The sequence below is a fragment of the Rhincodon typus genome, chromosome 11, assembly GCF_021869965.1.
Source record: "Rhincodon typus isolate 14 chromosome 11, sRhiTyp1.1, whole genome shotgun sequence".
Lineage (NCBI taxonomy): Eukaryota > Metazoa > Chordata > Chondrichthyes > Orectolobiformes > Rhincodontidae > Rhincodon > Rhincodon typus.
The window spans coordinates 61,182,755-61,209,414 of NC_063342.1; the positions used below are offsets into that span (position 1 = coordinate 61,182,755).

Consider the following 26,660-nt stretch of genomic DNA (forward strand, 5'->3'; position numbering starts at 1 on the left):
AGTTGTAGCAAAAATATTTAAGTAAAATGTACAATAAATAGTATCTCCTCAGTCAATTAATTTTGAATGCTCCATGTTCCAGTTTTAATGTTTTGAAACCGAAGTTAAATTGCTGCAGAAAGGGAGTTTTGCATTGTGGAAGTTGATGAGTTAAGTGCATCTCTGGTGAAAGTATTACTAAATAAATTTCAAAGACATCTTCTTCCAGACAATGAACCAAGTGTTGCTTGTTTTTTTTTTGAAATAGTGAACAGTCATAACTTTCTGAAGTTACTGAATTTGTAGAAGGTGCAAGTAAAAACAAAATATACATTACTTTCGCTATTTGTATTCTGTAGAATTACAAAGTTACAGGTTGAAATTTGATGGCAAGGATTTTAGCCTTATTTTTAAAAAGTTTAGTAAACTTCTGGTTGATTGCCCCTTCCTCAGAATTGCTCCTGTACACCAAAAAGGAGAGCTATCGGGTGGATAATTCTTTAGCACAGTGAGAGTTTAGATTAGGCATTGTCGACACTGGAGTTTAATAACTTGACATACCAATATAAAATGTTGCAGCCAATCTTAGTCTTTAAGCACTGTGTGAAAGATTTCTTTGTATTGCAATCCAATGCGGAACACGTTGTGCCCAAACATCTCCATGGCAATGAATCTATCTACTTAGGAGTGCATGTTCATTCATCGCTCAGGCTCTCTCTTCCAACTTTGCAGAACAGTGCTGGTCAGTAACCACTTCAACATTTAAAATCTTAGATCACTTGCATCATGATAAGAGTTTGCGGTTCAACATTCTTTCACTAACTTTTTCCTAAAGGAAACTTTCCTTTAGCTTTGCTTACATCCAAATACATTTCCTGTTTGTGTATTAAAAGACAGACAAACAGACAGATCATTACAAGAGTCATCTGAAGAGGTGCAACAAGCACAGTTAAATCCCCTTCACTTCACCAGTAAATAAGGACTGCATTGCTCTTGCCTTCAAATCTTTGACTAATGGAAAAACTTGTGACACAAGATTATTTTACCAAAATCATTCTACCAATCTTATTAATCCTTGACCTCCAGATCACTGGTAAATGAAGTCAAATTACATTTTTGTGACAATTCAACTTTAACTTATTGTCTCCATATCCACTGTCACTAAAAGACTGCCTCCATAACACCACATGTTTTTGCCCCTTATTCCTCATGTTGCTTTCCTTGAAATTCTTCATATTACTACTGGCCTTGATTTTTAAAAGTTTTAAGTTTATTTCCCCACTGGCACTCTCCACAAAGTGTATACCCTGCAAACGTTCTTACTCAAAGCCCCAATTCCATTGTGCCATCACTGCCAACCTCATTACCTCCTCACCCCCTCTCTGTTTAATTACTTCTTTGCACAGTCTCTCTTGACGTTACCTGTATGATCATTCACTGGTCTACTCCTTGTTCCTCTGACTTTCAAGGCCATTTTTGGGGGAAGCTTTTGCAATCTGTAGCTACCTCCCAATATCCCTTTCCTCTTTCCATTTAAAATGATAACAACTTTCACTCCTTTTCTGGTTTTGCAACTTCTTTACATGAAGAATCCACCTTCAATTGACTGATCTGCAAAGCATTTGAACCAATGGAAAAGATGCAGTTAGAAAGAATTGTCTAATCTTGGTGATGTGCCAAGATTAGAGAAGCTAAAGCTTTACAATCCTGGTAAGGTAAGCAAATAGACCACACTGTTCCTCTGCTGGTTATGTTGCAGATCTTGACCATAATGCTATTATTATAAATGCCCAAAGTTACAGGCTTCCATGCAAAGCATCACTTCATGTTTAATGGTAAAAAAATTCATGTTTATTAAATCATAACAAACACAGTTACAAAGTAAAACTTACTACAATTTTTTAAACTTAAAAAAAAAACTAACACGAGTTCGCAAAATCAGTTTTATAGGATAAAGAGTCACAATCAAAGTTTCAGTGGAATTACAGGCCAGTACTTTGGCTGCTTCTTATCACACTTTCTATCAAACAGGAGTTGCATTGCAGTTTCCATTCCTTGGATTTTAGTAGCATCCTCTCCATACAGTCTCTTCATTTCAACCAGTCTTCTTTCACCAGGTCTTTCTGCAGGTGGTTGAATTGTTCTCCCCAAGGCACTGTGAAAATCACGGTCAGCCAATACATACGCTGCCTGTCGTTCGTCATCATACTGCTGCTGTCGCTCTGTGAATATACAAATAAAAACAATGAACAATGTGCAATAAATGAAAATACTGACATCCAAACTTCAGAGACCAACAATGAGCATATTGCTCCACTTGATTATGAGTCAAATGTTCACGTTTGAAGCTGTGTGGCTCATGAAAATTGCACTCCTAGAAGTGGGAGTAGTGGGCAAGTTATCTCTACTAGAACTAGGATTCCTCAATGGACCAGATGGCCTTTTTTGCTGCATGTTCCAAATAATTTTATGTGATTCTACACATGGAACACAGAAACTGCAAAATTATGCAACAGTTAAGTTACCAAACAGGTCCAGTTATATTAATGGTATTTCTTCTGTTAAGTCAATATAGCTCACATCTATCTCTCAAAATAGACCCCAATACAAAAAAAAATTACATCTTTGACCACATATACTATATATCCATACATACACATATGTCTGTCTTCATTTGATCATACACATCAGGAGAGATGGAGGCACAGTAATAACATCACTGGCATGGTAATCCAAGGGCCCAGGCTAATGCTCCAGGAATAAGAGTTCAGGTGGAATTTAAAGTTAGGTTTAAATCTAGATTATAAAATCAGTCTCAGTAATGGTAGCTATGACAGCTGTTATTCATGGCTGTAAAAACCCACCTTATTCATTAACTCAGTTTAGGGAAGGTCATGCACAACCCAGTCTATCCAGACCGCTGACAGTGTGGCTGACCTTTAAGTGCCGACCACATTGGTCTAGCAAGCCTTAAGTTTAAGGGTAATTGGGCAACAAATGCTGGCCTTGCTAACAGCACCGACATCCCATGAAGGAATAAAGAAAAGATACGGGAATAGACATAGTTCAGTATCTTACAGGCAAAAATAAAATTTGGTTCATATTTCCACTAAAATAGGTAAACTAATTAGGGGTAATGTGTTATGTTGTGAAACAAAAGATACTGGTACGTTATGGTTTAGAACCTTGAATAAGTCTCCAACTTGGGGAAAAAGTGGTTCAACGTATTTTGCTGAGTTCTTGCACCATGACCTGGGACTAGATGTTAAATCATCACAACCTCAATGAAGATAGCAGGAGGGCATACAAAGATCAACACCAGATATACCTAAAAATGAAATGAAAACAGAAAATGCTGGAGACTCCCAGCAGGTCAGGTAGCACAAGTGGAGAAAGAAACAGTTAATTTGGAGATCAAAAGCTCCTCTTCAGAGTTGTTGACAGACTCATGTAGTTTCTCCAGCATTCACAGTATTTTTTGATGCCAAAAAATGAGGTGTAAACCTTGAGAAGCTACAACAAAGGACCACATATGTGCCACAAACAAGCAGAAGCAGCATGCAATAAACAAGGCTAAGTGATTCCATAACCAAGACATCAGATCCAAGCTCTACAGTTCAGCCACATGCAGTCATGAGTGGCGGTGGACAATTAAACAATAAAAAAAGGAGGCTTCAGAATCCCTATCCTCAATGAGAAGGGAATCCTCGTATGGGCGCAAAAGCCAAGGCTGAAGTATTTGCATCCATATTCAGTCCACTGATGCATCTTGGCCTGCTTCTGAGGTTCCAATTTGATTCACTCCACATGATATCAGGAAATGGCTTAAGATTTGATATTGCAAAGACTATGGGCCCTGGCAACATTCCGACAATTGTACTGAAAACATATGCTCCAAGACAAGCTGCATCGCTAACCAAACTGTTGCAGCAGTTACAACATTAGCATTAGTCTGACAATGTGGAAAATTGCCCAGATTTTTAAAAATTTATTATCTATTTGTCACGTAATTTGTTATAAAATACAGTGAAATGTGTTGTACAGTGTCGCTGCTCTCCAGTGCCACGAGTCTCTAGTGCCATCTTAAAATGCAGAAAAATAAAGAAAGTGTGCCACAAGACCCCTTTGCTCCACTGCCGTTGCTGGAACACGAGTTGTGACTCTTTGGCACCATCTTGCCTCCATTGTAGCCCCCACCACTATGAGTCCTCGATGGAACTTGGCAAAGCTGCCGCCACCAATGCTGCTAGGTACCGCACCAGCCCAAACTCAACTCTGTCGCTGCGAGTACGTTTTGGGCCCACCTCACTGATGCAGTCACTGCCAGGTCTTGCACTAGGCCCAAACTTGCCTCCACCAGAGTGGGTATGAGTCAATGCTAGGTCTGCCTCATCGATTCAGAAGTGCTGGGCTCACTGCTGCTGATGCCATTGCCACGGCCGAGCTCTGCCAGACTGAGGAGCAGTGCTAGAGCTCCAAGCAGCCCAATCTGGGCGCTCGGCCTGCCTCCGGGACTCCACAACACAGCCACCAACACTGCTGCAGCATGGTAGGACGGGTGAGGCTGGACATGGTCATGGAACAGGCGGCACCACCACTTGGGCTGATGGGCAACTCAACAGTGCTTGCCATATCATCGCTGTGCAACCAGGACACTTGCCTGATGTTCGCATGCCTGTATATGCCCTGGGCGCAAAAAGCAAAACAAATCCAACCTATCAATTCCTGCCCTACTGGTCAACTCTCAATCATCAGCAGAGTGAATGTTGGGGGTGGTCAACAGTGCTATCAGGCAGCTCTTGTAAAGGAATAATGAGTTCACTGACACTCAGATTGGGTACCATCAGAGCCACTTGGCTCCTGACCTCACTACAGCCAAACATGGACAAACGAGCTGAACCTCAGAGGCAAGAACAAAGTGATTGCTTTTGACATCAAGGCCTCATTTGACAGAGTGAGAGTTGAAGGAACCACAAAAAAACTGGAGTTAATGGGAACCACAGGGGAAAATATCTCTACTGGTTGGAGTCATAACTGGCACAAAAGGAAGAAAAATAGTTGTGAATGTTGGACATCAATCATCTTTGCCCCAGGATACCTTTGCAGGAGTTCCACAGGGTAATGTTCTAGATCCAAACATCTTCAACTTCTTCATCAATGACATTTCCACCATCAGCAGGTCAGAAGTGGGAGAGTTGGCTAATGATTGCACAATGTTCAGCACCATTCACGATTATTCAGATACCGAAGTGGTTCTTGTCTATCCGCAGCAAGATCTGCGTAACAACCAAGCATAAATTGATAAGTGGCAACTAACATTCAGATGACACAAATGCCAGGCAATGACCATCTCCAACAAAAGAGAATGTAACTATTACCTCTTGATATTTAATGACATTAAGACTGTTGAATCCGCCACTATCAACAATTTGGGGCTTAGCATTAACCAAATGTTGAACTGGACCAGTTATATAAATACTTCGGCTACAAGAGTAGGTCAGAGGCTAGGAATTCATTGGTGAGTAATTATCCTCTGTCTCTCCAAAGTGTTGGGTCAAGGAATAGTAATCTAAATTTACATTTCAGTAAATAAAAAAAATGATATTTTAATAGATGATAAATTGTGTGAAGAAAATCTAGGCAACAAGCCAGTCCATCTATATGTCATATCCTACCCCCACGAAAATGTGATGACTGTTAAATTAAAAAATGTACGCCAATCTGATTTGTCTTTCACAATCTTGGCAGTTTCGTGATACAACGCTTGCTTCCCCTTCATGTGATGGCTGAAATATTGATGTTTCAACTGGCAGCAACTCCTTCATCAGTATGGAAAATCCACAAATTAATGATTTAAAAAAAAACTCTCAGAACAAAATCAGATTCAGTATTACAACATTCAGAGTCATTCTGGCCAACCACTTGATGATTCAGATTTTTGCTACACTTGTGATTTTGAAGCCACCAGGGTCATCTACAGACAATAGTCAAATGGACAAAATCTCCTTCATTTATAGTTTAGCATTTCTCTTAAGGATGACAGAGCTATTCATCAATGGTGGAAAGAACATTTTGAACGACACCTCAAATAAGAGTCTACAATTGGAGATGATATTGTTTGGGTTACCGCTAGTACCCTGTGGTAGAAACCAGGGGTTGACACCAATCGATGGGAGACCGGCAACAGCAATCAAATGGAACAAAAACATCAAAGCCTAGGCCCAAATGGTACTCCAGCTGAAGCCTCAAAAGCTCATGGATACTTGTTCACATCAACACTTCATGTACCCATCCTTCCAGATTTCGGAGGAAAAGTAACTCCCCTCTACTTCGGGAATGCAACAAGTGTAACAAATCATACTCTGGTACTTAAATTCCTGAGAAGGGAAAATCCTGCCATACATTCGTCAGAATCACCTACTTCCTGTGACAGTGGAAATCCTCCCAGAGACAAAATGCATTTTTAGACCTTCAAGAATATACCTTTGACATGGACTTTCTTGTCAGACAAATCAAAGTAAAACGTGAAGAAGAATATTAGGCAGTCTTCATTATATTTATCGACCTGACTAAAGGATTGTGCTCAGTAAAGTGCAAGGTTCTGTGGGTTATGCTCCAATGATTTGGACGTCCAAGAATCTTCTCCATAATCCTGCAACTGTTGAGTGGGGGAATCTGAAACAGATGCTTCAAAAAATTTGGAGTGCTGTCAAGCAATCTAGTGATGGTTCCCATACTAAAATCTGACATTACCCATTTATCTCAAAAATAAATTTCCCCTGCTGTTAATATGAAGTATTTTCTAGATGGAAAGCTCTTTAATCTCAATGGCCATTGTGCCTAAATTGTAAGCACATATGATCTATAATTTGCAGTGTGGTAAGTTACTTTGTACCAATTTGCAAGCCACTCAATCTCTTCAAAGCTGCATATTAAAAAGCATGGCCTATCCTTGAACATTGCCTAAACAAAACACATATCAATCCAATCTGTTCAGGCAAATATCACCCCTCTCATGTCTGTTGAAGGAGACACACTGGAATATATTGAGCACTTCCCATCAGGTGTATTTGACAACAAGGACTTCTGAAAGTCAATAAAAATTCAAGTGTACACAGCAATTGCAGTCATCAAACTCCCATGTTGCAGGGAGACCTGTACATCAGCAGCAAATAAGGGCGCTATATAAATTCCATCAGTGATGCCTCTGCTGCATCTTCTGGATTCAATGGGACTTTGAGGTGCTGTTGTGGCACAGTAGTAGTGTCCCTGCTCTTGAGCCAGGAGGTCTAGAGTCAGGTACTACCACCTCCAGATGTGTCTCATAATATGTCTGAACAGTATAATTGCAAACTATAATACTGCAGTGACAAGAGTCAAATTGTTTATACATGTTAGAGGGGGGATATAATTGCACTGGACAGGGTGCAAAGGAGACTTATTGCGATACCGCCTAAACTGGAGAGGTTTATTTACATAGATTGGATAGATTGGGATTGTTTTCCTCTGAGCAGGAGAGACTGAGGTGGGACATGATTGAGATGTATAAAGTTATGAGGGACATAGACAGGGTAGACCAGAAGGAACTTTCCCTCTTGGTGGGGGGAGTCAATGATCAGTAGCCATAGATTTAAGGTTAGGAGCAGAAGGTTTAGAAAGAATGTAAGGAAAATTTTTTTCACCTGGGGTGGTGGGAATATGGAACTCACTGCTTGCAAGGCTGGTTAAGGCAAAAACCTTAATAACATTTAAGAAGTATTTACATTTACACTTGTGATGCTCAGGCATTTAAGGCTATGGGCCAAGTGGTGGAAAATGGGATTAGATCACAGAACCCCTACAGTGTGGAAACAGGCCCTTGGGCCTAACAAGTCCACACCAACTCTCAGAGCACCCCACCTAATTTACACATCCCTGAACACTATGGTCAATTTAGTATGTCCAATCCACCTAGCCTACACATCTTTGGACTGTGGGAGGAAACCGGAGCACCCGGAAGAAACCCACGCAGACACGGGGAGAACGTGCAAACTCCACACAGACAGGTGCCCGAGGGTGGAATCGAACCCGGGTCCCTGGCGCTGCGAGGCAGCAGTGCTAACGCTGAGCCACGGTGCTGCCAGTTAGGTGGTTGTTTTTGACCGGCACAGACTCGATGAGTCAACGGGCTTTGTTATGTGTTGTAGATCTCTATAACAATAACTGCATATCCACCAAACACTAGTGTCCTTTTTGCGGTCAGCTCCATAAGCATTAATGGAAAGCTCCTGAAAAATCAATTACGATGAACTGGATGCTGTGTCTGAATAGCTGTAAGCAGTCTTCCCTGCCAGGTCCTGTTCTCTCAACTCTCAAAATGGCCAAGGTTCTGAGAGAGGACAAAGAAAATACTCCAAAGACATTGTGAAGCTCTGCTCAGAGCATGGAAGCATTGACATTGATAACTTACAGAAGCTTGTTACCAGTTGTTCAGAATGGCATCAGAGAAAGAAAATGAAACTACGTTCACTATGTTCTGGGATGCCCTACATCATTCGTCCAAAGGCCTACGGTTCAAGCCGCTTCAGCCATAATACAGCTCATGGCAGAAACTCGCACCTGAGTATACATCATCCTCCAATCACGGGATAGCTTACATCATGACTTTTACTACAAGGTATCAGGTTGTTTTCACTGGTGTTTCACATCAATGTTTTATCATGGAACACGTCCTCAATAGTTACTAAACAAGTTTGAAAGGATAAAATCTCCAATTTTGATCCTAAATTTATCATTTTCTCTCCTTCCATTAAACTTTACTACATTCCTAGTGACAGCCTGGAAAAATAAAGTGCCAGTGTTCCACACATTCATAGATAATTTACCATTTGGTGATAAAATTTCTTTATATCAGCTTCATTAAAAAGGAATTATAATCCCAACACCATCCAGTCAGTTGGTTTTCTTTCACGTATTGAGATTTAAGCAGGTTTGGGCTAGATTTGCCACCGGCAACATAAGTATTGCATGAGCATCACCAATACAAGAGCAGCTACATCTTACCCAAAGAACAAACACATCAATATGAGCTCTCTTTTCATAGGGAGGGAATCCCAGAGAAATTTGATTTAAATACAATGTTTCCAAGTAGCTATGTCGGCAATTCCATCTAAATAAGTGTTGCATCAGTCACTGTTATTTTACACTGATACAGCTGTCTGCTTCGTAGTTCAGAATGCAAACAATAAGATTAGATTTAAACCAGCTGACATTGCAATGCCAGTTGTTAATACCAATCTGTCATTTTTTCCAGTCAGAATACTAACAAAAGGCTTAGAATAACTAATTGATGATTAATCCACCAATCCAACCAATTTTCTGTCCATTAATCACAATGTACTAAATTTACTGACAATACACTAATTTAGGACAATGAGGGAGGTGTTTTTCAATTGGTAGTAATTGAAATTACGAAGCCCTGTAATTGCTGGTCACCACCAAATAAATAATCAAGAAAAGTTTTACAAGAGCGGCAATTTACTCCAGCGAAACCCTGGGATGATTGAAGCTATTATCTTCAACCCCGACACTGCTGCCACCTACCCACAAACTCAGGCTGAAAATAATTTTAAAAATATATTGCCTCTTTTAAGCAGCCCTTGAGAAGGTGGTGGTGGTGAGCTACCGATAGCTGTAATCCACATGGTGCAGGTAAACCTAAAGTATTGCTGATGAGTTCTAGGTTTTTGACTGTGTGACAGTGAAGGACCGGTGAGTTATTTCTAAGTCAGGATGGTATGTGGTTTATAGTGGAACCTACAAGCCAGTGGTGCTCCCATACATTCACTACTCTTGCTTTTCTAAGTGATTAGTTTGAAGATTTGGGAGGCACTGATCTCAAGATGCATGGTGCTCAGTAGCTGCAGTATACCCTGTAGATGGTACACACTGCTGTCAGTCTGTATCTGTGGTGGAGACAGTAATATTTACTTTACGGATGCATGCCAATCAAGTGGCTGCTTGTCCTGGGCAGTGTTGAACTGCATTAGTGCTTTTGCAGCTTCACTCATTCAGGAAAGTGAAGAGCAATCTATTACCCCTGACTTGAGATTTGTAATTGGTGGACACGTTTTGGTAGCTACCGGGTTATTGCAAATTCCCAACCTCTGATGTGTATGTTTTTTATAGCTACATTATAAGGTTAGTTCAGTAAAATTTAGCGACAATGGTAACCTACTAGGACATTGATGGTGGGGTTTTAGCAATGATAATGCCAGTGAACAATGGTTAGATACTCTTATTGGAGGTAGTTGTTGCCTGGCACTTGTGTGATGCAAATGTTACTCGTCATGAATTAATCCAAGCCTGAACTGATCCAAACTGAAACAACAAATGCTGGGTATCACAGCAGGTCAGACAGCATCCATGAACAGAGAGCAAGCTGACGTTTCAAGTCCAAATGACTCTTCAGAAAAGTGATCTCGAAACGTTAGCTTGCTCTCTCTCTCCATGGATGCTGTCTGACCTACTGTGATCTCCAGCATTTGTTGTTTTCAGTACAGATTCCAGCATCTGCAGCAATTGGTCCAATATTGCTGATATGCAGGCAGGGACTATTACATTATCCGAGAATGCAAATGAACTGAACACGTGTACACTCATTCCTCATTATGTGGATTTGCAACCATGGGTTTGTGAACTGATGAGGTTGGCACAGGCCAGATTTTTTCTTTTCCTATTTGACAGGTCCCAGTGGATCATGCTGACTTTCATGATAGAAGATTTCTATTATAGGCCTATCAGCTGTTTTGTGTTATCTATGGGAGGATCATGCCCATACCCACTGTGGATAATAAGTATTTGGTCCAATCAGCAGCGGACACCCAACTTCTAACTTTATGATGCTGCGAGGCTCATGAGCGAAGCAACTGAAGATGCTGAAGGCTTAAAACACAGTCTCAATGAACTTCTGTACCGAAATCCTTGGCTGAACCTATTCCAACAACCACAACCAACCTGTTTTATACTAGGTATGATTCTAACCAATGGAAAACTCCCCTGATTCCCACTGATTTCAATTTTCTTATGGTTGCTTTATGCCACACAGTAAAATCTGCATTGATGTTGCGGACAGTCATCCTCTTCTCAGCCCCCAAATTCAGTTCTACTAAAGTTGTAATGAGATCAGGAACTGAGTGGTCCTAACAAAACCCAAACTGAACATGCAGTTGAGCGTACAATGCGGATACTTTATTCGTACTGCTTAAAAGCACTGTTGACCACACCTCCTATCACTGCTGAAGAAATGTAGACTGATGGGGTTGTGCTGGAGTAGATTTTTGCCCAAGTGCTGTGGACAAGACATAGCTGGATAATTTTCCACTTTGTCTAATAAATACCAATGTTGTCGTTGTATCAGAATAGCTTGGCTAGGGGAAAATGCTTCCTATAGACAAATCTTCAGTTCTACAGCTGAGATGCTGCTGGGGCCCATAGGCTTTGCTATATTCTGCACACTTAGCAGTTTCTTGATTATGATGTGGAGTGAACTGGATTGGCAAGGAGCTCAGGAGGAGGCTGAGACTGACTATCTACTTGAGCATTTATGTCTGAAGATGATTGCAAATGCTTCAGCATTGTCTTTTGCAAATACATACTGGACTCCCCAGTGATTGAACATGGGGATGTCTGTGCAGCTACCTTCTCCCATTAGCTATTTAATTGCCTAGCATCACTCACAACTGATGAGATTATCAGTGAGCCAATTGATGGGGACTACAATGCTCTTATTGGATCCATTAATCATGAGATCTCTTAACTCTGGTTATCATTGCTTCTGCTTTTTAGCATGTTCAAAATCTTGAGTTGTAGCTCCAACAGGCTACCTAATTTTCAAGTATTTCTTAGAGCTGATCCTGTAATCATTCTGATGCTGCAGTCTGATGTCCTGAGTTTCATTTACAACGTACTCCTGGATAGCTCTTTTCAGTTTAGGTTTCAATATAAAAAGGATGGAACAATTTACTTATCTTGGAAGAGGATAAAGGAAGAGTAGGCTATTCAGGTGCTCACCTTAGATGGTGAACTCTGCATATTTACTGATGATGCCCCTACAACTGTTATGATCACAGCTAATATTATTACTGGTCATGTCAGATTCCAGATTGAAACCTGGCTTGACAGATCATTACGTTCTCTAGTTTCAATGAGGTGGTCTCTCACTAAAACATATGCATGCAATCATGCAGATTTACTTACAAACAATAAAACAGAAGATTATTACGTAAAAGAACTGAAGATAAAATAGAATAAACTAAACTATTCACATGTAACACAAATATAAAAATTTCAAAACGTAGTAAAAATACAATTCCATTCATCCAAAAACAAGCCTTTTATAGTTCTGATACCTTCTCTGCCTCAAGTAAGGTTTGACTTAGCCATGGGTTTAACTCCCAGTTGTGAAAATCTAATGGTTGCCTCCTTGATTCATCATATAACTGAGCATAAACTTCCTCAGCCACAAATAACTCCATTCAGGGTTTCAACTAAACACTGCTAACCTGAAAAATGTTTACTAGATTCTTCACACTAACTTAATGTGTAACAATTCTGAACTGCTTTCTTCCTTTCTCAGGCAAAATTTCTTTGCACATCCAGTTTTAGCTAAAAACACGATGGAATGGTCCAACTGAAATCCAAAAGCTTGTTTTTTTTTTAAAGCTATTGGTGTTTCCCTTAACTGCTCACAAAAGATTCCAAATCTATGATGTGAAATCTTAAATCACTAGTGTTTACTTTGTTCATTTGTAAACTCTCCCAACTTAAAGCAAATTTCCATCTATCCTCAAACCACTCACTTTCAGACATTTTAAAAGAAACTCACCATGCCAAAGAAATACTCAAGTTAATCATTGAACCCTTCAGTCACACAGAAAATCCATATGCTGCAAGTTCAAATTCAAAAGTCTAAACTCAAAATATGATATTAAAATATATACAAATCACACACCTTACATCACAGCCACACATACTCTAATAAAGATAAAGATGATAACCTTGGTTTGATGCTGGCGCACACAGCCTGGAGTCAGGTTACAATCAAGTCCCACTCCAAAGGCTTAAGCAGACAATTCAGGACAACTTCTGTGCAGTTATATAACTCCTATTCTAAATATGAGGTTCAAATGCTTGGTGACATTTTGAAGAGAATGCCATATTCTAAATTTCCAATATGTAAGTATTATATATCTGAAAGCTAGAGTAATTGACTGGCAAGGAACAGATGGTGCAAAGACAATACACAAGGATGAAGGTAATTAAAGGTGCCTGTTGCTATAAGAAGCATTTTAATCTTTGGAAGGATTTAACAATATTTCAACACACATTTGTATTGATTCAAAAGTTAAACTTAATAGTTAAAAGTACTTGTGCATTAAAAGTACTTGTATCGACTTTAACATCTTATTAGTGGATTCCCTTATCCCTGTCAGTGGTTCTAAATTCATCCCATGCAGGACTACAGAGCCAAGGTCATCAGCAGACTGCGGCACTTAATCTTACTGACAGCTCTTCATACTTTTGCTTACACAGAACTTGCCAATCAACTGTGAGAAAGAGAGAGGATCATTGCCAAGTCTTTATCAGCTTTAAGTTTATGTTCACTCTTCAGAAAGGGATCTGTAATGTCCCACCATCAGTCTAGCTGAAGTCAGTTAATTCAGCAAGGGTTAAGAATAATCTGCCTGTTAACTGTAAGGGTTTTAAATAAAAATCTAAGCAGCCTCAACTCAGTTTCTTGGGAGCTCAATCAAGCAGCACAACTTCTCCCAATTCAACATCTACTGCAGATTTTACCCAGAGGCCACAGGACAGCTGATGTGAATAACAAGAAAAATGACATTTCTGCAAGTACTGGCCAATCTTCTTAGACTGCAGCTGCTTCACATTAATGAAATGGAGAGATGGAGTATTATTCTGCATTAAGATTGCTAGATCTGACTTGGCAGTCTTAATGGTCAGAATCTAATATTCCCACAGATTAGATCCTTACCTTGATGAGAGAAAGTGGCAATTACATCCTCAGAGGAAGGTAGCTCTAATGAGCCTAAAAGTGTTAAATTAACAATAATGATAGTCATTAACCTAGCAATACTTCAGCAATTGTCATTTTAAACTATATATGTTAACTCGACTACTTCATAATATCAACTAGCGTTAGCTGTACTGTCAGTACTCAAATGTGCATTTCAACATTTTTGTCTAAACAAAGTGAGAATCACTGCTGGAAAACAAAAGTCTTTCTTTCAGTCCATGGCACTTGTAGTAAGCATCACCTCCCATTAACAGCATGTCCTTTCTTGACATCTTGATTTGAAACCAACCCAAAAACAATGAGGTGCAAATCTCTGTGTTAGCCCCAACAGTTCTCAGCAAAACAACTGAATAACTGGTCTGAGTGGTCATTTGTGTAAACCATAGAGGTGCTTCAGATTGAACACTATTAGTTCCTGTTAACCAGTTATGAACAAGTGAAAAAAGGCAGCTAGAGGTGGGAAAATAACAGAATAACCCTTTTCCAAGCATTGTTTTTCTGAGATCAAGGTTAAGTAACATTACCAGTATTAGAGCAAGAGAAGAGGAAGCTTTGTTGCTATATATGGATGAACATATAACCTACTAATGCTGGCTACTGGTTACCAAAAGTGCTAAGTTTTTTTTATTCACCTGTGTCATGGGACATAAGTGTCACTGACTGGCCAGCATTTATTGCCTGTCCCTTGTTGCCCTTGGGAAGGTGCTGGTGAACTGCCTTCTTAAACCACAGTTCACATGCTGTCAGTAGACCCAAAATGCCCTTAGGGAGGGAATTCCGGGATTTTGACTCAGTAATATTAAAGAAACAAGAGATACTTTTCTAAGTCGGGATGGTGAGTGGCTTTGAGGGGGACTTGCAGGTGGTGGTGTTCTGATGTATCCCAATGTCCTTGTCCTTCTAGATGACAGTGGTTGTGGGTTTGGAAGGTGCTAAGGATCTTTGCTGAATTTCTAGTAAATAGTGCACACTCCTGTTATTGAGCATTGGTGGTGTAGGGATTGGGTTCTTGTGAATGTGGTGTCAAGTGAGCTGCTTTGTCCTGGATTGTGTCAAGCTTCTTGAGAATTGTTAGAGCTGCACTCATCCAGGCAAGTAGGTAATATTTCATCACACCTCTGACTTGTGCCCTGTTAACAGAGTTAACGTTTCAGTTTCCTCAGTTCTGAAAATATTCTGAGGAAGGGTCGTCGGACCCGAAAAGTTAGCTGTTTTTTCCTTCACAGATGCTGTCAGACCTGCTGAGCTTTTCCAGCAACTTTGTTTTTGTTCCCGATTTACAGTATCTGCAGTTTTTTCATTTTTTGACTGGTACCTATGAGGTTGGGGACCACTGGAGGAGGCCAAGATGGATCATCAACTCAGCACTTCTGGTTGAAATTTGTTGCGAATGTTTCAGCCTTATCTTTTCCGCTGATGTGCTGGGCTCTTCCATTATTGAGAATAGGGATACTTGTGGAGCCTCTGCCTCCACTGAGTTTGTCCACCATCATTCATGATTGGATGTGGCAGGGCTGCAGAACTTAGAGGTGATCTGTTGGTTGTGGGAACACTTAGCTCTGTCTATCACTTGTTACTTATGCAAGTTTGGCATGCAAGTAGTCCTGTTTGGTTGCTTCACAAGATTGAGCGCTGACTTTTAGGCATGCCTGGTGCTGCTCCTCACATGCCCTCCTGCACTCTCCACTGAACCAGGTTTGATCCCCTGGCTTGATGGTAATGATTGAGTGAGGGATATACAGGGCTACAAGGTTACAGACTGTACTGGAGTACAATTTTGCTGATGGCCCACAGCGTTTCCTGGAAGTCCATTCTGGAGTTGCTAGATCAATTCCAAGTCTGTCCCATTTAGTATGGTGACAATGCCATGCAACATGATGGAGAGTATTCTCAATGTGAAGGTTGTCATTCTTATTGATACTGTTATGGACAGATGCACCTGCAGCCATCATAGTGCTAAGGATGAGGTCAAGGATGCTTTTCCCTCCAGATGATTCCTCTCCACCTACTGCAGACCCAGTCTAGCAGCTACGTCTTTTAGGACCTGACCAGCTTGGTCATTAATGCTGCTGTTGAGCCATTCTTGGTGATGGACAATGAACTTCCCCACCCAGAGTACATGTTGTGCCATCCTCAATGCTTCCTCCAAATGTTGTTCAACATTGACAAGTACTGATTCATTAGCTGAGGATGGACAGTACATGGTCATCAGGAGGTTTCCTCACCCATGAGACTTCTTGGGGTTTGGAGACAATGACTTCAATTCCCAGGGCAACTCCCTCCCAACTATATAGCACGGAGCTGCCAACTCTGCTGGCTCTGTCCTGTCGTTGGAACAGGAAATATCCACGGATGATAATGGTTAACATCTGGGACATGGACTGTAAGGTATGGATTCCATGAGTGTGACTATATCAGACTGTTGTTTGATTAGTCTGAGACAGCTCTCAATCTTGGGATGAGCCCCCAGATGTGAGTAAGGAGGACTTTACAGGGTCAATAGGACATCTCATTCCCAACGCTGACAATTACACTACCAAGGGGAGAAGTAGTAAATTGTACAGAAATTTGCAAAGTAAGCCTGTTTTACTTCTATATAAAAAGTAAAATAAGGTTGTTTGAGAGTGGTTAACAATTACTCTCCTTTACATATTCATTTTTTGAAAACAAAGATTAACTCCAATTTTTTGTTGAATTTTATCCAAGTTTAATTCATTCAACTTAGAGATGGTAAAATATACATGTTGGATTTTCATTTATTAAAAAAAAATTGCCAAGCAGATGTGGAACCAGACTCGGGTTTAATGTCCAATAGAATCCAGAGATTTTCAAGAGGTTATGAAGCTAAGATATAATCAACTTTTAACTGCATTGCTTCTGCTGAGAGTAACAATAGTGAGCAAAGAGACAGATAAAATGAGATACTGAATTGATTTGTCTATAGATCTATAAAAAAGGTGCAAACATACAACTCAAACCCACTTTATCCAATAGCGCAGTTGATAAACTGAGAACAACAATCCATATTTATCCAAGCAGGCAAACAATTACAACATGGTTTCTTCATATTAGTAAAACATTTTATATGTCACGAACAGGAAATACTAACCATATTTGGTAACAACTCCTACACTGAAGAGATGTCAATAGGGCAATTTGTCATGTGGTCAGATAGCAAGAGGTAATCCCACGGATTGGGAATTTAGAAATACCCTGAGGAAAGCAGGAGGAAGCAATTTATTCTGGAGGTACTGTAAATTAAATTTTAAGAAATTGGCAAACTTCTACACTTGAATTAACTTGAAGAATTCACACAACTGTGTTGCTTGCAATCACTGCCAATTACAAGTACATCGTTAATTTCCAGGCTACAAAATGCTTATAATGTTTATACAAAATTAAAGCACATAATGGAACAGGTTTAGATACGTAATTTCTATAAATCTTTAATTTCATTCCACTCCCCCCTCTGCATTTGAATACTTGATCTGTTGGGAATGAAATTATCTGCAGCTTCACTTTTAGCCTGGGATAATTTAAGGGCAAACACTCTCACAGTTCCAGCACATTTCATACATTCTAAAGGAAAAAAAGGAAACCCTGTAATTTAGCATCATACAATGTAGAAGGTTAAAGTATAATTAATGCAGTGAATCTGGCCTTAATTAAGTTTTTCCACCAATACTGTTGCTGGTTGCCATGTATACATATATTTTTAGTTTACAAGACTATAAAAAGTCATTTTCCTCAGCATAATGTAAACCAGATGATCATCTACTTTAAAAAGATTTTAACAGATGTTGGAAAAGAACTTTTTTTTTAGTGGGGAAGCAGCACAGTTAGTTTTGAGATTTTGCCCTTGTTGTCCCCAACTTTTTTGTTTCTATTGGGCCTGTGTTAAACTACTACGGACATAGTATATAGTAGTCCTCAATATTCCCATCTTGCTTCTGTTTATTCATTGCATTTTTAAATCATCATCTGGAAACTGGCAATGCAAACTGCAACTATCTTAGGAATCTGTAGATTCTTCCAATGTTTCCTTCTTTCACAGAAAGCTTTCTCCCCTCCGCAGATGCCCTAGAGAAATTAAGAATTGACTACCAAGGGATTTAGCTGACCCCCATTCCCAGAATGAACAAGAAATGCAACCATTTCTTAGTCAAGTTTTTAAATATTTGCCAGTGATACCCAACAACAGGCAACTGTACTAGTAATTACAAAACTACTTCTTTACTCATAGGAAAATGCTGCCCTCTTTTGTGGACAATTGGATAAGACAGGGTTTCATACTTAAAGCTCTTCTTGGCCAACAATTAAAAGCTTAAATTCCAGAAAAATTGATTTATATCCATGACTTTTCATATAGCATTGATTCCAACTGGTCATGTCATGAAATCCAGACCTCCCCTTTTTCAGCTGTTCCCATCCCATGTCTTCCTCAGTCCGAGTCTCATGCTTCCTTTTACCGAATTTCACCCACCTCCTCATCCCACCAAGCCCTCTACTTCTCTTCGCTCTCAACTCTTCTCTCTGATTTGTCAACAGCAGCAACATTGCATAATCCAAAAGAACTTCAAAGAATGTACATCACAGAAAGAGGCCATTTGGTTCAACTGGATCTGTCCTCATGTTTATGCTCCATATGAGCGCCCTTCATCCTACTTCATCTCAACCTATCAGCAAATGCCATTCTTTTTCCCTTTAGTACTTACCTATCTTCACTTTAAATACATTGATTCTATTCCTTCAAGTACTTATTCCATGCAAGTTCCATGTTCCAACCTCTCTACACACAGAAGCACTTGGAACAAAAGCTGGCTTCTTTTCTGGTGCAGAGGTCATGTGCATGCTGCAGATTTATGCATGTGGTTGCAAATGTCACTTCCAATTTGTCCTGCCTGTTTTACTGCTTGAAAGGGTAATTACATCATTAAAATGATGAATTTTAATACAAGTTGTGTTCACTTATAGTGGAATAAAGACAACCTAATTTAACTACATCGTCATTCTACATCTTACACTGAGACAAGGTCAAGGAAGCAAAAATCGACAATTCAAGATCTATACGCTCAGAGGTGCCTAGTATGTCATCTCCCTCCAAAATCATTACATGAAACTGCCATTATTGTCTTTGTGTTTAGGTAATTTATTTCTGCCAATTTTGCCTTCACCAATAAGCTTCTTCCACCTTTGATAGCCTCATTAGTCCTATTTTATAGCGAGTAGAGAGGAGGCAAAAATGGTCCAAGATAACTAACTGAATGCTTGTGTAGCCAAGCAGTAGCTTGGAAGGCAAAGCACAGGTATTGTTTGCAGTCACATTTAAATGTACTGTACATTGAAAAAAACTGGCCATGCACAACAAAAATCAATAACTGGCAGCTGAAATTCCATCTTTTGAATAGCATTTGATATTGTCCCACAGCTGTAGATGGAGTCCATGATCCATTACGTGGCTCTGAAGTGCAATGTATTGGAGCTCTGTGTTGGACAATCACGGACTTTGAAAGCATAAATATGCAATTCCAAAACTGTCTTTTAGATTCATTTTAACAGGAGATGTTTGCTATTAGGCTCTTAAACGGATGAGATTTTATGTCAGTATTGCACATGGTCTCCGTACTATTCTTGAATTAATCCTCTTATTTGCCTTTAATGAGGAAAACTTTCCAGTAAACACTTTAAATGGAAGTACTTACCACCAGACACATCCTCCACAGACAAATCTTTTTTGTTATTTATTGTCAATTTTGATTGATCACTATTTAAAGACTTTTCCACTAGGCTCAGAATGCTGTCATTGTATTCACAAGTCAACTGACTGGTTCCAAATCAGTCCATTGCAGAGGTTCTAAATCAATGGATATTGCATATCTGATGCATAGTGCATGTCATGGCCAGAAACATTAACCAAATACTAAACACTGTAAAATCCTCCTCGGAAACAATGTTTGTTTTTAAAGTCGTGCAATTATGCACGACTTTAAAAAGTTTCTGGTTGCTTTAACTTGCTGCATGTGCAAAGCTTGTAAAATAAAGTTAAAGGGCCCACACACTTAAGCATGCGCAATATAGGGAGAAAACCACCGTATATTGCTGGTAATAGAATGCAAGTAGTCAATAAAGACTGGAAATTAAGTATGAGCATTTAATACTCAATTGAAAGAATCAATTTAGAAATGAGCTGGATATGCAATTCTGTACTGAAATGTAAACAAGGATAATATCGTTGCACATTTGAAATTACAGTTTCTGAAAATCAATTCTTTTTGACAATGATTAATTGCCATTCAAGCTCCATGTTAAAATTAGGGCTACACTCTTAGTTAATAATCACATTCAGTTTGAAAATACAGGAAGAAAGCATCTTTTTTAAAACCTGAAAAGAAACGATTCTCCAAATAATAATGGTCATGAGCATCTAATCTTAGAGGACGGGTGCGAGATAAGACCATAAGACATAGGAGCAGAAAATAGGCCATTCGGCCCATCGAGTCTGCTCCGCCATTCAATCATGGCTGATAAGTTCCTCAACCCCATTCTCCCACTTTCTCCCCATAACCCTTGATCCCCTTGATTATCGAAAACCTATCTATCTCTGTCTTAAATGTACTCAATGACCTGGCCTCCACAGCCTTCTGTGGCAGTGAATTCCATAGATTCACCACTCTCTGGCTGAAGAAGTTTTCTCCTTATCTCTGTTCTAAGAGGTCTTCCCTTTACTCTAAGGCTGTGCCCTCGGGTCCTAGTCTCTCCTACAAATGAAAACATCTTCCCAACATCCACTGTGTCCAGGCCATTCAGTATTCTGTAAGTTTCAATTAGATCCCATCTCATCCTTCTAAACTCCAATGAGTGTAGTCCCAGAGTCCTCAAACATTCCTCATATGTTAAGCTTTTCATTCCTGGGACCATTCTTGTGAACCTCCTCTGAACCCGCTCTAGGGCCAGTATATCCTTCCTGAGATATGGGGCCAAACACTGCACACAATACTCCAAATGTGGCCTGACCAGAGCCTTATAAAGCCTCAGAAGTACATCCCTGCTTTTATATTCAAGACCTCTCAAAATAAATGCCAACATTGCATTTGCCTTCCTGACTACTGACTCAACCTGCAAGTTTACCTTGAGAGAATCTTGGACTAGAACTCCCAAGTCTTTTTGCACTTCAGACTTCTGAATTTTCTCCCCATTTAGAAAATAGTCCATGCTTTTATTCTTCTTACCAAAGCGCATGACCTCACACTTTCCCACATTGTACTCCGTCTGCCACTTCTTTGCCCACTCTCCTAACCTGTCCAAATCCTTCTGAAGCCTCGTCACCTCCTCAATACTACCTGTCCCTCTACCTATCTTTGTATCATCTGCAAACTTAGCCAGAATGCCCTCAGTTCCTTCATCTAGATCATTAATGTATAAAGTGAAAAGTTGTGGTCCAAGCTCTGACCCTTGCAGAACACCACTTGTCACCGGCTGCCAAGCTGAGAAAGACCCTTTTAACCCCACTCTCTGCTTTCTGCCAGACAGCCAATCTTCTATCCATTCTCGTACCTTGCCTCTAACACCACGGGCGCTTATCCTACTCAGCAGCCTCCTGTGCGGCACCTTGTCAAAGGCCTTCTTGAAGTCCAGGTAGATAACATCCATTGGCTCTCCTCAGTCTACCCTGCTCGTTACTTCCTCAAAGAATTCTAGCAGATTTGTCAGGCATGACCTCCCCTTGATGAAACCATGCTGACTTTGCCCTATTTTACTATACAATTCCAAATATTCAGAAATCTCATCCTTTACAATGGACTCCAAAATCTTACCCACGACCGAGGTTAGGCTAATCGGCCTGTAATTTTCCTTTTTAAACAGGGCTGTCACATTAGCGATTTTCCAGTCCGCTGGGGCCCTCCTTGACTCTAGCAATTCCTGAAAGATCACCACTAACGCTTCCACTATCTCTTCAGCTATCTCCTTTAGAACTCTGGGGTGTAGTCCATCTGGTCCAAGTGATTTATCCACCTTCAGGCCAATCAGTTTTACTAGCACCTTCTCCTTGGTGATGGCCACCATACTCAGCTCTGCCCCCTGACTCTCTTGAATTTTTGGGAGATTACTCGTGTCTTCCATCGTGAAGACTGACGCAAAGTAATTCATTTCCTCCGCCATTTCCTTGTTCCCCACTATTATCTCTCCACTGTCATTTTCCAGTGGTCCAATGTCCACTTTTGCCTCTCTTTTGCCCTTTATATATCTAAAGAAACTCTTAAGTCTTCATTTATATTACTGGCTAGCTTACCCTCATATTTAATCTTCTCCCTCCTTATTTCTTTTTTGTTGCCCCCGTTGGTCTTTGTAAGCTTCCCAGTCCTCTGGTTTCCCACTGCCCTTCGCCACATTATATGCTTTCATGCTATCCCCGACTTCCTTGGTCAGCCATGGTTGCCTCATCCTCCCTGAACCATGTTTCTTTTTTCCTAGGGATGAATTTAGACCAAAAAGTTGTTTACACATAATATATTTAATTATAACTTTTAGATACTAATAGAAGCTTAAATACTATTGTTAACATTTTCCTGTAGCATCCTGTTTAATTGAATATAGATCAGCCAATTCATCATTGTTAGCAAATCCAGTAAATCTCTCAATCTTAAAAAACACAAGTGAAGTTGGGCATTACATCATATTAAGTTTCAGTTCAAGCCCTCATTTAAAGCAGAATCTCTCCTTTGTCTCTATATTTCCAATACAGATGTCTACTTGGTTTACGATTTCACCCACTTAATGGAATTTAATGCCAATGATTTCTGTTACGAACTCAGCCGATGGCAGATCAGTCAGATCTCAGTGAGACCAGGCTTGATGGGCCACAAGTTTTTGTTATTGCAATCAGTCATTAGCCATTTTCACATGTTGTTGCCATTATACTTTTAACAAACAAAAAAAAGTCTATTACACATAAAAATAAAAACAATGTTATGCTGTTTAAGAACTACTTGAAACTACAATGAAAGGGCTGAATCAAAGAAAGAGTCAGCCCTTTCACCCTCACAACAACCTTAAATTGAAACACTCAAATCTCAAAGTGTGAATTCTGTCTCCACACTAAAGCTCCTTGTTCAGTTGTATGGTTGTGCTCAGTTCCCTTTTCGTTAGGTAATATCTCTTCCTGAGGCTCTTAAACAAGTTAACTCAGTTCACTTATTAATTAACATGCCTTCCTTAAACTCATGCCTTCCATTTGGATTCTTCAACAGTCTTCCGTCTCTGACCTTTCTCTTAGTGACTTTGAAGTCAGCTAGGACTTCTTTTTCAGCCCAGATTGAAGACTGTTATTGAACTCTACTGGCAGAGACCTTGTCCCTGAATGGACCTGCATAATGTCAAACTTCTGACAGATTGTTCTGACTTTGTGTTACCGAACTCTTGTTTGCTATGGAACAGAACATTTTCTCCCACCCCCTTAAAATGTTTCTTTTTCTAATGCACCAAACTGTTCACCTCAAGAATTTAAATACCTAAGGCTCGAGTAGATTTGTAGCTTGGGTTGTGGGTGCTGTGGTTGGTTCACTTGCCGAGCTGGTTCGTTAGTTCACAGACATTTCATTACCCTGCTGGATAACATCATCCGTGCAGCCACTGATGAAGCACTGTTGTGTTTTCCTGCCTGGTATTTAAACTCTGGGGTCCTTTGGAACTGGTTACCTCATTTCTGGTTTTTCTTTGCAGTGGGGTATATATAGGTCTAATTATACACGTTTATTGCTGGCTTTCTTGGTGGAGAACTAAGCCTCTAGAAATTCCCATGCTTGTTCTGTTTGGCCTGTCCTATTGTCCTAATCGAACTGGTCGTTCTCCTTATCTGTGTGAATGGAGATGAGGGAGTACTGGTCATGTCTCTTTGTTGCTAGTTGGTGTTCGTGTGTACTTGTGGCCAGTTTCCTTCCTGTCTGTCCAATGTAATGTTTGTCGCAGTCCTTGATTGGGATCTTGTATATCACGTTGGTTCCGTCCATAGTGGGTAAAGGGTCTTCGGTTCGAGTTAGCAGTTGACGTAGGACTGACGTAGGTGTGTGCGCCACTCTGATGCCCAATGGTCATAGGAGTCTTGTGGTTGGCTCGATATGTTCTCGATATATGGTAACGTGATGAGTGTGTCAGGGTGTACTGTATCTTCCTGTTGTTGTTTGAGAGATAGGCATTGTCGGACCCAGCTGTTTGGGTATCTGTTGTCCTTAAATACTTGGTCGAGGTATTCTTCTTCGTTTTGGCGTAGTTACGGGTTGCTGCAGTGTGTTGTCACTCATTTAAATAGTGTTTTTATGCAACTCAGTTTGTGGGTGTTGGGGTGGTTACTGTTGAAATTCAGGACTTGATCCGTGTGTGTAGCCATTCTGTGTACTATGTATCCATCAAGAAAGCCATCAAAAAACACGTAGAATTAGACCCTATTTATACACCACTGCGAAGAAAAACCGGAAATGCGGTAACCAATTCTATTGGACCACAGAGTTTAAATACCAGGCAGGAAAATACAACAGCGCTTCATCAGAGGCTGCACTGATAATGTTACCCATCAAGGTAACGAAATGTCTGCAAACTAATGAATCAGCTCGGCGAGCGAACCAACCATAGTTTAAAGACCCCATTAAAACGCATATCAGCAACAAAAAACAAACACCTGGTACCACGCATAGAAAAAAAGTCTATCATGAAACTAAAAACCATGCCTTCCCTTCTTAAACAAGGGTGTCATTTCATTTTAAAGCTACAGATTATTCTTCTACTTTAGAACTCAAGCTCTTGGCAACATATCACGAAACTAACAGTTGATGGGGTCATTTGACCTGACTATATGCCCCTCCTTCATGGTTAGGTCTGTTGCTGGGTGACCTTGGAGAGGAAGCATGTGGTAGAATGCATTTTTATTTTCCAAAATGACATTTTTACTTTGAATTTTGTTAAATAAAATGTGAAAATTTAAGTTTGTCACTGTGTCCCTTAAATTTTGCTTAATCTGATTCAATTAAAGTTGCTTTAAAACAGTACATTATGAAGTTGTAGTGACTGGAACCAGGTGGACCTCGTTGACTTTGAGGTTGTCGATGGGGTTGGTAACCTCGGCCAATCAGGAAAGCCCTGGCTGACCAATATTAACAGGGGATTTAGAATCCCCTCAGTTCAGGGGACTGACTCTGATGTGGCTGGTTACAGCCGGTTTACTGTGCACAAGTAAACAGATGGTGAGTTTGTGGCAAGGGGAATCCATATCGGGATTTTTAACGAGGTTGAGACGACTGGCAGAGGCATGCGATTTTGAAAAGAAGCTGAGAAACCGTTTGGTGTGTGGGATTAATGACGTAACTGTGCAGAAGCGCCTACGTGCAGAAGCCCAACTGGACTTCAAATGGGCACTCCAACTGGTTCTGTTATTAGAAAATGCGGCAAGTGGAGCACAGGAGCTACAAGGCATCCCAAAGGAAGTGGACACCTTCAACTGTCGTACTGAGCCTGGGGAACACCACTTGAGTGTAAGCAATTGCAGAGCTTCTTGCAGGGCATATCCTGAACAGAGGGACTCAAGGCCAGGCCACAGCAGAACCACAACAAAGCCAAGCGGCTAAAAAGTTCTGCAGGATTTGGGCCGACAAGGCATTGTACTTGTTGCTGCTATGCGGACTCGACAGCAGAGGAGTCCTACAAGGCCTGACTTGAGTGAGAAAAGTTGTAGCCTAGTACCCAGGAGAGTGCACACCCTGGAAAGTCTCCTACATATGGGTTGGAACAACTAAATTGCTTAGCGACAGCCAAATCAGAACCAATTAAAATTAATGTTTGATTTAATGGTCACCCAGTTCCCACGGAGGTCGATACCGGTGCAGCTGTATCTGTATTTGCAGAATCTGTCTTTAACAAGATTCACTTGGACTTCCAAACCTTACATTTGTGCAAGTCCTCAGCCAGACTGAGAACATACACTGGGGAACTATTGCAAATTAAGTGTACAACTTTGGCTCTGATCTACTATGAGAAGCAGTTAGTGCAGTTACCACTAACTATAGTAAGAGGCTTGGGCGTAAGCCAGTTGGGGTGGAATTGGTTGAGAAAGATTCACCTAGACTGGCTCAACATTTTTCAATTAGAAAGTGTCCTTTAGGGAAGGAAACTGCCATCCTTACCTGATCTAGCCTACATGTGACTCCAGACCCACAGCAATGTGGTTGACTCTCAACAGTTAGGGATGGACAATAAATGCTACCTAAAAGTGACACCCTCACCCTGCAAATGAACAAAGAAAAGCAAATGGCTAACTCTGTAAAGTCCTGGTGAAATACCCAGGAGCTTTTCAGGAAAGGCTTGGGACTATCAAAGGGGCTTTAGCCACTTTATATGTTGACCAGGAAGCAATTCTGAGATTATGCCTGCCTGGTGCCATATGTTGTGGACAAAAGTAGGAGCAGAAATCAGGAGGCTGGAGAGTGAAGGAATCGTCAAACCAGTGCAGTTTGCTGAATTGGCAGCAGTGGTTGTACCCAATGTTAAGCCTGACAGCTCGGTTTGCCTTCGTGGGGATTTTAAGCAAACAGTAAACCGCTTCTTGCAGCTGGATAAATAC

At 40.4% G+C, this 26,660-nt stretch overlaps 1 protein-coding gene across 1 annotated transcript in view; it reads right to left on the bottom strand.

Moving 5' to 3' along the window:
* Window positions 1–1,807: 1,807 nt before the first annotated feature.
* Window positions 1,808–26,660, bottom strand: part of gemin8 (gem (nuclear organelle) associated protein 8) — a 38,811-nt gene continuing 13,958 nt past the window's right edge. Inside the window, exon 3 of the mRNA XM_020520282.2 lies at window positions 1,808–2,201. Within this exon, the coding sequence (XP_020375871.2) occupies window positions 1,945–2,201 (257 nt within the window). The 3' untranslated portion in view covers window positions 1,808–1,944. The remainder of the gene's footprint in view (window positions 2,202–26,660) is intronic.